The sequence below is a fragment of the Cherax quadricarinatus genome, chromosome 75, assembly GCF_038502225.1.
Source record: "Cherax quadricarinatus isolate ZL_2023a chromosome 75, ASM3850222v1, whole genome shotgun sequence".
Lineage (NCBI taxonomy): Eukaryota > Metazoa > Arthropoda > Malacostraca > Decapoda > Parastacidae > Cherax > Cherax quadricarinatus.
This window is the reverse complement of record NC_091366.1, coordinates 4,981,894-4,994,794: the sequence shown is the minus strand read 5'-3', so window position 1 is coordinate 4,994,794 and position 12,901 is coordinate 4,981,894. Positions and strand designations below refer to the sequence as shown.

The 12,901-nt window shown below is 42.6% G+C and overlaps 1 protein-coding gene across 5 annotated transcripts in view; it reads right to left on the bottom strand.

Moving 5' to 3' along the window:
- The window catches only part of mwh (multiple wing hairs), a 156,913-nt gene that overhangs the window by 133,927 nt on the left and 10,085 nt on the right, over window positions 1-12,901 (bottom strand). For 3 of the 5 annotated variants that reach the window (XM_070100958.1, XM_070100962.1, XM_070100959.1), the window contains exon 1: window positions 5,396-6,535. The exons of 1 other annotated variant lie outside the window; for it this stretch is intronic. In XM_070100958.1, coding sequence (XP_069957059.1) covers window positions 5,396-5,565 — 170 coding nt within the window. In that variant the 5' untranslated portion in view covers window positions 5,566-6,535. Of the gene's footprint in view, window positions 1-5,395; window positions 6,536-12,901 lie in introns of those variants that run through there. One more of the 5 variants, XM_070100960.1, reaches the window with a different exon arrangement.

Below are 12,901 nucleotides of genomic sequence, written 5' to 3'. Positions count from 1 at the left end.
ACAAATACCAGAAACAGCACTGGTCCTAGGACTGACCCCTGTGGGACCCCGCTGGTCACGGGTGCCCACTCTGACACCTCGCCACGTACCATGACTCGCTGCTGTCTTCCTGACAAGTATTCCCTGATCCATTGTAGTACCTTCCCTGTTATCCCTGCTTGGTCCTCCAGTTTTTGCACCAATCTCTTGTGTGGAACTGTGTTAAACGCCTTCTTGCAGTCCAAGAATATGCAATCCACCCACCCCTCTCTCTCTTGTCTTACTGCTGTCACCATGTCATAGAACTCCAGTAGGTTTGTGACACAGGATTTCCCGTCCCTGAAACCATGTTGGCTGCTGTTGATGAGATCGTTCCTTTCTAGGTGTTCCACCACTCTTTTGATAATCTTCTCCATGATTTTGCATACTATACATGTCAGTGACACTGGTCTGTAGTTTAATGCTTCATGTCTGTCTCTTTTTTTAAAGATTTGCTGTCTTCCATGCCTCAGGCAATCTCCCTGTTTCGATAGATGTATTGAATATTGTTGTTAGGGGTACACATAGCGCCTCTGCTCCCTCTCTCAATACCCATGGGGAGATGTTATCTGGCCCCATTACCTTTGAGGTATCTAGCTCACTCAGAAGCCTCTTCACTTCTTCCTCGGTTGTGTGCACTGTGTCCAGCACATGGTGGTGTGCCCCACCTCTCCGTCTTTCTGGAGCCCCTTCTGTCTCCTGTGAACACTTCTTTGAATCTCTTGTTGAGTTCCTCACATACTTCACTGTCATTTCTTGTTGTCTCTCCTCCTTCCTTCCTTCCTTAGCCTGATTACCTGGTCCTTGACTGTTGTTTTCCTCCTGATATGGCTGTACAACAGTTTCGGGTCAGATTTGGCTTTCGCTGCTATGTCATTTTCATATTGTCTTTGGGCCTCCCTTCTTATCTGTGCATATTCGTTTCTGGCTCTACGACTGCTCTCCTTATTCTCCTGGGTCCTTTGCCTTCTATATATTTCTTCCATTCCCTAGCACACTTGGTTTTTGCCTCCCTGCACCTTTGGGTAAACCATGGGCTCATCCTGGCTTTTTCATTATTCCTGTTACCCTTGGGTACAAACCTCTCCTCAGCCTCCTTGCATTTTGTTGCTACATATTCCATCATCTCATTAACTGGCTTCCCTGCCAGTTCTCTGTCCCACTGAACCCCGTTCAGGAAGTTCCTCATTCCTGTGTAGTCCCCTTTCTTGTAGTTTGGCTTCATTCGTCCTGGCCTTCCTGCTTCTCCCTCCACTTGTAGCTCTACTGTGTATTCGAAGCTTAAAACCACATGGTCACTGGCCCCAAGGGGTCTTTCATATGTGATGTCCTCGATATCTGCACTACTCAAGGTGAATACTAAGTCCAGCCTTGCTGGTTCATCCTCTCCTCTCTCTCTTGTAGTGCCCCTTACGTGTTGGTACATGAAGTTTTCCAGTACCACCTCCATCATCTTAGCCCTCCATGTGTGTGTGTGTATGTATGTGTGTGTGTGTGTGTGTGTGTGTGTGTGTGTGTGTGTGTGTGTGTGTGTGTGTGTGTGTGTGTGTGTGTGTGTGTGTGTGTGTGTGTGTGTGTGTTATACTCGCTTGTTTGTGGTTGCAGAGGTCGATTCACAGCTCCTGGAAGCCGCCTCTTCGCTGGTCGCTACTAGGTCAACTCTCTCCCTGGTCCGTGAGCTTTGTCATATCTCTCTTTAAAGCTGTGCATGAATCCTGTGTGTGTGTTTATTGTAAATGTTTGAGTGTGGACACTTGTACCTATTTTCTCTCTCTCTCCCTCCCTCTCTCTCTCTCTCTCTCTCTCATGGGGCCAGGTGGTGTGTGTGAAAGCCGGGTCGTCCAGCATTAACATGGATCAGCTATGATAATTACCCACACCTGAAATAAGTCAGCCTGGCAGTGGTTACCACCGGCCGGGAGCCATTTACGGGAAAGGTGGAATGTGACAGATGGAAGGTGAACCAGAGGGAGGGAAATTGGAGAAAGGGAGGAAGATAGTAACGCTCTTCTTGCCGAATAAGACAAGTTAAAATTGGTGTATGCAGTAATTTCGCAAAAATCATTCTGAGCCTAATGAAAAAAAATATATATTTCATTGTGTTTGTTTATTAAATTATTATAAACTTATCTAAAATATATTTACGTGAATTAGGATAAATTAAATTCCGCTTGTTGTAATAAGGTCAGGTAAGTTTTCTAAGGTTCTTTTGGTACAAAATTACTAATTTTTACATTAACATCAATGAAAAAATATATATATTTAAACGTATAAGAGAAAAATTTAGAAAGAACTTGATTTTAAACGAGTTCTTGCTAATTGACCAGTTTTACCTATTCGACACGACATATACAGCCGTTAAGGAAGGTGGTCGGTATAAAGCCAGCAGAAATAAGCAGTATATAAAATATATACATTTACAAAGTGAATATTTAACAAGGGTTCCAGGGGTCAACGCCTCCGCGGCCCGGTCTGTGACCAGCCTCGCGGTGGATCAGGACCTGATCAACCAGACTGTTACTGTTGGCTGCATGTAAACTGACATACGAACCACAGCCCGGCTGGTCAGGTACTAACTTTAGGCGTCTGTCCAGCGCTAAACGCGTACGGGTCACACAGCGCCAGGCGGAATGAGAGGCAATTAGATTCGACCAAGGTGAGGGGGGGCAGTTCTAATTATCTGTATCAAGACGTAAATAACAGACTATACCACGGGTGGGGTTAGAACCCGCGATCAGAGTCACAAAACTCCAGACCGACGCGCTAGCCACTGGGCCAGCTAGCTTCAGTAAGATTCATCCAACTAGGTATATTTCTACACCACAGGAAGGTATAGCAATATACCTAGTTGGAAGGTATAGCAATATACCTAGTTGGAAGGTACAGCAATATACCTAGTTGGAAGGTATAGCAATATACCTAGTTGGAAGGTATAGCAATATACCTAGTTGGAAGGTATAGCAATATACCTAGTTGGAAGGTATAGCAATATACCTAGTTGGAAGGTATAGCAATATACCTAGTTGGAAGGTATAGCAATATACCTAGTTGGAAGGTATAGCAATATACCTAGTTGGAAGAATCTTACTGAAGCTAGCTGACCCAGTGGCTAACGCGTCGGTCTGGAGTTGTACGACTCTCTGATTGCGGGTTCTAACCCCACCCGTAGCATCGTCTGTTTGCAATCGTGTCATTACGATTCCGCGAGTCGCGTAAATAACAGGTTTTAATGGGGAAACTACCGAGATTTCTCCTGGAGGCTGATCCAGTACTCCACGTAACAGATGTTCGTAATGTAAATATCGGACTGATACTTTTAACGTAATTACGGGAAGATGTAAGACTGCTGCACTTGCCATTAAATTCACGCATTTTTTTCCACAATTAAATATAAATCGGTATGTTCCCACACTAGTGATTCATGGGAGTTCTTACACGCATCTCTGCGGGTAATTTATATATTAAAATCACAGAAATTTGATGTAATGTATCTCACGTCAGTGTTTGATGATGATGATGATGATTGATGATTGATGATGATTGATGATGATTGATGATGATTGAAGATGATGATGATTGATGATGATGATTGATGATTGATGATGATGATTGATGATAATGATTGATGATGATTGATGATTGATGATGATTGATGATGATTGATGATGATGATGATGATGATGATGATGATGGTGATGATGATTGATGATGATGATGATGATTGATGATGATGATTGATGATGATGATTGATGATGATTGAAGATGATGATTGATGATGATGATGATGATTGATGATTGATGATGATGATTGATGATAATGATTGATGATGATTGATGATTGATGATGATTGATGATGATTGATGATAATGATGATGATGATGATGATGGTGATGATGATTGATGATGATGATGATGATTGATGATGATGATTGATGATGATGATTGATGATTGATGATGATTGATGATGATGGATGATGATGATTGATGATTGATGATTATTGATGATGATTGATGATTTATGATTGATGATGATTGATGATGATGATGATTGATGATGATGATGATGGTGATGATGATTGATGATGATGATGATGATTGATGATGATGATGATTGATGATGATGATTGATGATGATGATGGTGATGATGATTGATGATGATGATTGATGATGATGATTGATGATTATTGATGATGATTGATGATGGATGATGATGATGGATGATGATTGATGATGATGATTGATGATGATTGATGATTATTGATGATGATTGATGATGATTGATGATGATTGATGATGATGACGATCTTTATTTCTACCAGTACATGTACAAGGTGTACAGACCATAGCTGACATCAATGACATACTACTATATAGAAAGCCCCTTGTTATGCTGAGCATTTCCCGCAAATCAGGTCAATTTTGTCCCCAGGATGCGACCCACACCAGTCCACTAACACCCAAGTACCTATTTTACTGCCAGGTGAACAGTGGCAGCAGGTGCCTTAAGGAAACACGTCTACCCGTACCGGGGATCGACCCCTGGACCTCAGAGTGTGAGCCGAGTGCGCTTGCGATCAAACCCGCAAGGCTTATACAGGATGGGATTTATAGCCTATCAACTCTACGCGGGTCATTAAGGCTGTGTGTCACCTGTTCCATGCCAGTCAAGAATATTTTAATACGTGAGGCACGAACAAAATTTTTGCCGATATCGATGTGTAACTATCGGTACCCACCGATACCAATACCAATTATACTATGACACACCGCTAATTCTAATCCTTAAAATACGGAATAAAACAAAATAGGAGTTATATAGTGCCTGGGAAATGGGAAGTTCAAGCCAAGGAATGGGAGGTCAGTGCATATATACAGAAATACAAACCTGTTGGTATACATACAGACACACATGTCTAATCTGAACTAAATCTTACCTAACCTAACGTATCGGTATATATTCTCTATATCCTTAGCCTCTATATGTAAGTTTTAACAAATGCATTGTCTTAAGTAAAGCTCTTCACCGGCATCAGGTATCCCTTGAAGGGATATACGTTTAAGGCTTGGTATAACACAGTAAGGGGATATACGTTTGAGAGGCTTGGAATAACTAATATAGTAAAGGATATACGTCTAAGAGAGGCTTGGAATAACTCGTATAGTAAAGGATACAAGTTTAAGAAAAGCTTGGTATAACTCACATAGTAAGGGATATACGTTTAAGAGAAGCTTGGTATAACTCACACAGGAAAGGATATACATTTAACAGAAGCTTGGTATAACTCACACAGGAAAGGATATACGTTTAAGAGAGGCTTGGTATAACTCACACAGTAAGGTATATACGTTTAAGAGAGGCTTGGTATAACTCACATAGCAGGCGTGGCAGGAACGGAGGAGTCAGCAGAGGAAGCCCTGACGTGTTTCCTCATTTTGGTCACCAGGTAGTCCAGAGTAGACATTTTGGTGGAACCTACAACTCCCCCTGCGGAACTCTGTCCTCCCATACTATCCCCGCCGCTCCTTCCGTCTTTCGCACGCATCCCCGTCCTTTACAAGAGCCAGGATGACAGGTCCAAGAGCCAGGATGACAAGTACAAGAGATAGGAAGACAGGTACAAGAGATAGGATGACAGGTACAAGAGCCAGGATGACAGGTACAAGAGATAGGATGACAGGTACAAGAGCCAGGATGACAGGTACAAGAGCCAGGATGACAGGTACAAGAGCCAGGATGACAGGTACAGGAGCTAGGATGACAGGTACAGGAGCTAGGATGACAGGTACAGGAGCTAGGATGACAGGTACAGGAGCTAGGATGACAGGTACAGGAGCTAGGATGACAGATACAGGAGCTAGGATGACAGATACAGGAGCTAGGATGACAGATACAGGAGCTAGGATGACAGGTACAGGAGCTAGGATGACAGGTACAGGAGCTAGGATAACAGGTACAGGAGCCAGGATGACAGGTACAGGAACTAGGATAACAGGTACAGGAGCCAGGATGACAGGTACAGGAGCCAGGATGACAGGTACAGGAGCCAGGATGGTTCTTAGGATGATAGAGGAGTGTTGCTAATCTCCATGTGGGATCAACTTGATCCTGTATAGAGCTTGGAGGTCTGTGATCCTGAGCTCTGTGATCCTGAGCTCTGTGGTCCTGAGCTCTGTGGTCCTGAGCTCTGTGATCCTGAGCTCTGTGATCCTGAGCTCTGTGATCCTGAGCTCTGTGATCTTGAGCTGTGGTTAGAGTTCTGTGACGTGAGTGAGGTTCCTCCACAGACACAAACAGGCTTGTCACTAGCCACTAACTGCTTGTTAGACCCACTGGTGATTATTTTACCAATCCTATGCCTCCCACTGTCACTACATGTATCTCCTCATTACAATCGTAAATCATTCCGAACTATGACAACTGGACGTGGTAACTGCCACAATATCCGCATCTCTAAGAACGCAGTGAAAATTATCAGGAGTAACACAGCAACACCCTCCCCCTGCGAGCCTCTGCCACGCACTGGCTGGAATGTAAACAAAGTTGTCTGCGTTGCCTCAGCCCAAACTGCCATACCGCACGAACTTGATTTTTTTACCCCCTTGCGGGCGGGTTTAAAGGACAAAATTGAGCAAACCAGCAGACCGTATATAGACGTATAGATGGTTTATTACCTCTGTAACTTGGTCATGATTGTGACCAGATCTACCTGGAGTTCATTACCTTTGTAACTTGCTCAGCTATCAAAACTTTAGGGCCCAGACCCTGGACTCATTATGTACCTCTGTAATCTTTCGACTACCACCCACAGGATGGGTATGTGGTACATAACATATTACATTAAACTCGAAAAAAAACAGCAGTGGGCTATTATAATATTCTGTATGAGAGTGTAATGGTGAGTAGAAAAGTTAGCTGCTCCATCATCTCATTATATTCCATCATATATATGAAAATTAGGAGGCCTGGTCACAGACCGGGCCGCGGGGGCGTTGACCCCCGGAACTCTCTCCAGGTAAACTCCAGGTAATGGTATATAATGCCGACAAGATAAAAAATTAAGTACATGTGGAATATCTGGGTATCTTTATTTCTAGACGTTTCGCCAATGGATTGCGAGACGTCTACAGATGTTGCACATGTCTAATTCTTTATATTCCATCATGGCTAATGACTGGCTGACTGCCCAGGACGAGTTATTAACCACCTTCAGATTTTTTCTGATTGCCTAAAATCGTGTCGACTGTATATACAATATGCAGTATATATACAATAAGCAGTGTATAAACAATATGCAGTGTACGTATATACAATGAGACGTGAATATATCGCAATGACTTTAAATAATAAGATATTACAAGGACTCCAATGGAAATAAGTCACTTTAGAGTTTTTTTTTTTTTGGGGGGGGGGGTTATCCTAGGTAATATACATATATGTTGCTGGTGTCATAATTGTACTTATGTGTACCTGTACATATTTATAGATGAATGGTTCAGAGAACCGACATGTTGATAAATTAGACACATGTGCAACTCTTGGGTATTTTTATTGAGGAAACGTTTCGCCACATAGTGGCTTCATCAGTCCATACAAAGGAGAATCTTGAAGAACAGGAGGAGAATGAGGTAATCAGTCCCTCAACCTTGAGTCGATGTGGTCAGTCCATCAATCTTGAATATTCTATTCAAGATTGATGGACTGACCACATCGACTCAAGGTTGAGGGACTGATTACCTCATTCTCCTCCTGTTCTTCAAGATTCTCCTTTGTATGGACTGATGAAGCCACTATGTGGCGAAACGTTTCCTCAATAAAGATACCCAAGAGTTGCACATGTGTCTAATTTATCACCTGTACATATACTTACATATACTGAGAAGGTGAATATACAGTGTAAAGCTCTGAGATGTATTTACATCTCAGTGCTTGTAATGACCCACATGTAGTCGATAGGCTTGAAACTCAAGTAACCAATCTACTACAGTATATATCAAGCAGTTTAATATTCAGAGCGTGTGCCTTCAAGGGGGATAGAAAGTGCCTTGATTCTAGTTGAGGGCCCTTGATTCAAGACTTTCTACGTGATATAATACAATTCTTAGGTCTGTACCTCGACAGTAATTAAAATTCAACACCCACATGCATCACATAATCAAGGTCTCCAACACATTACTATGTACCTCAGACAGTACTACTTATATTGCACTATTCTTGAATCTATACTAACCTCATCTATGGTATTTGTACCTGGGGATCTACTGGTGGCCTGGTGGTTAACGCTCTCGCTTCACACGGTGAGGGTCCGGGTTCGATTCCCAGCCAGAGTAGAAACATTGGACGTGTTTCTTTCAACCTGTTGTCTATGTTCCCCATCAGTAAAATGGGTACCTGGGTGTTAGTCGACTGGTGTGGGTCGCATCCTGGGACACTGACCTAAGGAGGCCTGGTCACAGACCGGGCCGCGGGGGCGTTGACCCCCGGAACTCTCTCCAGATAAACGGCCAAGCCTGTTCAACTGACTCCTAGCATACATAAGGGGGATTACCAATAGACAAAGGACAGGTACCTAAAGTCAGTACCTGACCAGCTGGGCTGTGGTTCGTACGTCAGTTTGAGTGCGGCCAGCAGTAACAGCCTGGTTGATCAGACCTTGATCCACAATGAGGCCTGGTCTCAGACCGAGCCCCGGGGGCATTGACCCCTGAAACCTTCTCCAGGTAAAGCCAAAATAACTAAAAAAACCGACTGTACGAACAATTATTCACTCCACTGCCAGACAAAAATTACATAATGTTCATATATTTCTACAAGGCCCGCGGCCTGGTAGGTAAAGCTTTCGCTTCACACGCAGAGGGTCCGTGATTCGATTCCAGGCAAGGGTGAAAACACTGGACGCTTTTCCTTACACCTGTTCACCCATCAGTAAAATAGGTACCTGGGTGTTAAATACTGGTGTGGGTGGCATCCTGGGGGACAAGATTGAGGACCACAATGGAAATAAGACAGACAGTCCTTGATGACGCACTGACTTTCCTGGGTGGCTAACCCTCCGGGGTTAAAAATCCGAAGAAAATCTTGACGCACTGACTTTCCTGGGTGGCTAACCGTCCGGGGTTAAAAATCCGAAGAAAATCTTGATGACGCACTGACTTTCCTGGGTGGCTAACCCTCCGGGGTTAAAAATCCGAAGAAAATCTTGATGACGCACTGCCTTTCCTGGGTGGCTAACCCTCCGGGGTTAAAAATCCGAAGAAAATCTTGATGACGCACTGCCTTTCCTGGGTGGCTAACCCTCCGGGGTTAAAAATCCGAAGAAAATCTTGATGACGCACTGCCTTTCCTGGGTGGCTAACCCTCCGGGGTTAAAAATCCGAAGAAAATCGTGATGACGCACTGCCTTTCCTGGGTGGCTAACCCTCCGGGGTTAAAAATCCGAAGAAAATCTTGATGACGCACTGCCTTTCCTGGGTGGCTAACCCTCCGGGGTTAAAAATCCGAAGAAAATCTTGATGACGCACTGCCTTTCCTGGGTGGCTAACCCTCCGGGGTTAAAAATCCGAAGAAATCTTATCTTGTCTTACATAATAAAAGACCCAAGTCATAAAAATCTCTTTAATATTCTCCGTGCAAAAATCAATGTGCATAAAAGGCCCTAAAATCTATAAAAGTCTGAAGATTCCAAAGGTCTCCTACCTGAAAACCATTTCTAAGCTGCTGTTAAAAGCCCTTCCTCTTATGCAGTCCTGTCGTTGTCCTAGGTTAGGTTAGGTTCGTCAGGAAACAGGACAAGTGTTTCCTGACGCGGGTCTTGATGACGACCCGTCGGCGGAGGTTTTAGTCATCTGACCGAGACCTTCCACTGGCTTACCCCTCCACCCCCTTTAAAAATTATGGCCATGGTTATCTTTTTTCCATCCTAGTCCTGTTTTAGTTTTCTTCCAACTTCCATATATAGTTAAATAAGTATAAACAACGCCGCGGGGGCGTTGACCCCCCGGAACTCTCTGCAGGTAAACTCCAGGTACACTAGACAGATTTTGTTTGGATTTTTAACCCCGGAGGGTTAGCCACCCAGGAAAGTCAGTGCGTCATCGAGGACTGTCCCTCAATCTTGTCCCACAGGATGCGACCCACACCAGTCGACTATCACCCAGGTACCTACTTACTGCTAGGTGAACATGGACAGCAGGTGTCTTAAGGAAACACGTCTTAATGTCTCCACCCGTACGGGGGATTGAACCACGGTGAGGGCCTGGGTTCGATTCCCAGCCAGGGTAGAAACATTGGACGTGTTTCTTTCCACCTGTTGTCTATGTTCCCCATCAGTAAAATGGGTACCTGGGTGTTAGTCGACTGGTGTGGGTCGCATCCTGGGACACTGACCTAAGGAGGCCTGGTCACAGACCGGGCCGCGGGGGCGTTGACCCCCGGAACTCTCTCCAGATAAACTCCAGATAAACGGTTCTCAGTGTGTGAGCTGACTGTGCTACCATAATGTCAGCTTTTCCTAAATCAAGGTGTTTCAAAAACATGGACCCAATTTCAAAGCATTATATTCCATTATAATCCTAGATAAGTGCTAAACCTGTATGGGAGCTTTGATCTATGAAAGGGAGGGGTGACTTCAATTCCTCAGAAGTTAATGGGGTACCTTTACAAAATATATCATCAAAGAAAACGTTCATGATTATTGGGGTACATTTACAAAATATATCATCAAAGAAAACGTTCATGATTATTGGGGTACATTTACAAAATATGTCATCAAAGAAAACGTGTAGGATTACTGGGGTAACTTCACAAAATATATCATCAAAGAAAACGTTATGATTATTGGGGTAACTTTACAAAATATATCATCAAAGAAAACGTGTACGATTACTGGGGTAACTTAACAAAAAAAATATCATCAAAGAAAACGTTTATGATTACTTGGGTAACTTAACAAATAATAATAATATAATAATATCTTTATTTCTACAAGTACATGTACAAGGTATACAAGCCTAGCTGACATCAGTGACATACTACTAGTATATATTCAATTCAATTCAATTCAATTCAAAGTTTATTCTCTATAAGGATTACAATGCTGGGTTTACAGAAATTTGGTTATTGGATGGGTATGGGGTGCATAAAGATATTAAACTAAAGTGTGTGTGTGTGTGTGTGTGTGTGTGTGTGTGTGTGTGTGTGTGTGTGTGTGTGTGTGTGTGTGTGTGTGTGTGTGTGTGTGTGTGTGTGTGTGTGTGTGTGTGACTCAACAATCAATATTTGCACCAATAACTCATTACAGTTGTGACTGGGTGTGGAAGTGTGAATTGCTCATTACTCTATAATTTGTTCATGATTGTAGCCAAAGTATAAACGTAAGTAACCATTCTACAGAATTCATTACCTTTGTAACTTGTGAGCTCATTACCTTTGTACCTAGTTCAGCTATCAAAACTTTGGGGGCCCAGTCCCTGGACCCATTACGTACCTCTGTAATCTGTAAATACCTTTGTAACTTGTCATGATTGTGACCAGACTTACCTGGAGTTCATTACCTTTGTAAATTGTGAGTTCATTACCTTTGTAAATTGTGAGTTCATTACCTTTGTAAATTGTGAGTTCATTACCTCTGTAACTTGCTCAGCTATCAAAACTTTGGAGTCCAGTCCCTGGACCAATTATGTACCTCTGTAATCTTTTGACTACCGCCCACAGGATGGGTATGGGGTGCATAATAAACATATTAAACTAACATGTAGTAAAATTGTGATTACAGAGTGTACCACTAGAACGCCTAGCATGGCTAGGCATTTCGGGCAGACTTAGTTTTATTCTTAATCTTAAAATATTACAAATTATGAGGTAAGTTGGTATTATGGCTAAGTGACTAAATACTAGTTTGTGAGTTTAGCAATGTGAATGCTTTTGTTTTGGCACAGTACATAGTTTCAGTATTGGAGTATCACAGGATTCATTATTTTAAGATTGAGATTAATATTTCTGTTTATGGTCAAATGAGTGAGTGAGTGTAAGTGTGAACCACCAGGTGGTATTCGTGTAGTTAGTTGAAAGCCCCCTTGTTATGCAGAGCATTTCGGTCAAATTAGGCCAGCATGACTCACGAAATCGTAATGACACGATTGCAAACAAACCATACCACAGGCGGGATTCGAACCCGCGGTCAGAGAGTCTCAAAACTCCAGACCGTCAGTTTTGTCCCAGGATGCGACCCACACCAGTCCACTAACACTCAGGCACCCATTTTACTGATGGGTGAACATAGGCAACCACTGTAAGGAAACACACCCAATGTTTTTACCCTCTCCGGGAATCAAACCCACCAGGCCACGGGCCAATGGAAAATATATATCATCAAAGAAAACGTGAACAATTACTAAGGTAACTTAGGAAAATATTTGTGTTACTTTATTATTCAACATACTAGTGAAAATCAGCCAAAGCACACTAAGAGAGGAAACGTCAGACGCTTCATAAGTAAGTAAGTAAGTAAGTTTATTCAGGTATACACAAATACAGTTACATAGAATTATCATACATAGCAGCATATGTGTAGAGAACCTGGGATAACCCAAAAAAGTCAGACAGAGTGACTTATTTCCATTGTGGTCCTTCATTGTATCCTGGGCCCTATCATGTCACAAATGAACGAGTAAAGGAAAAGAATATCAGACGACAGCTAAGGAAAAGGGAGATTTGAAAACTTTAAGCAACAATAATAATAATAAAAATGTCTTTATTTCTACCAGTACATGTACAAGGTATACAGACCATAGCTGACATCAATGACATACTACTATATAGAAAGCCACTTGTTATGCTGAACATTACGGGCAAATTAGGTCAGTTTTGTCCCAGGATGCGAC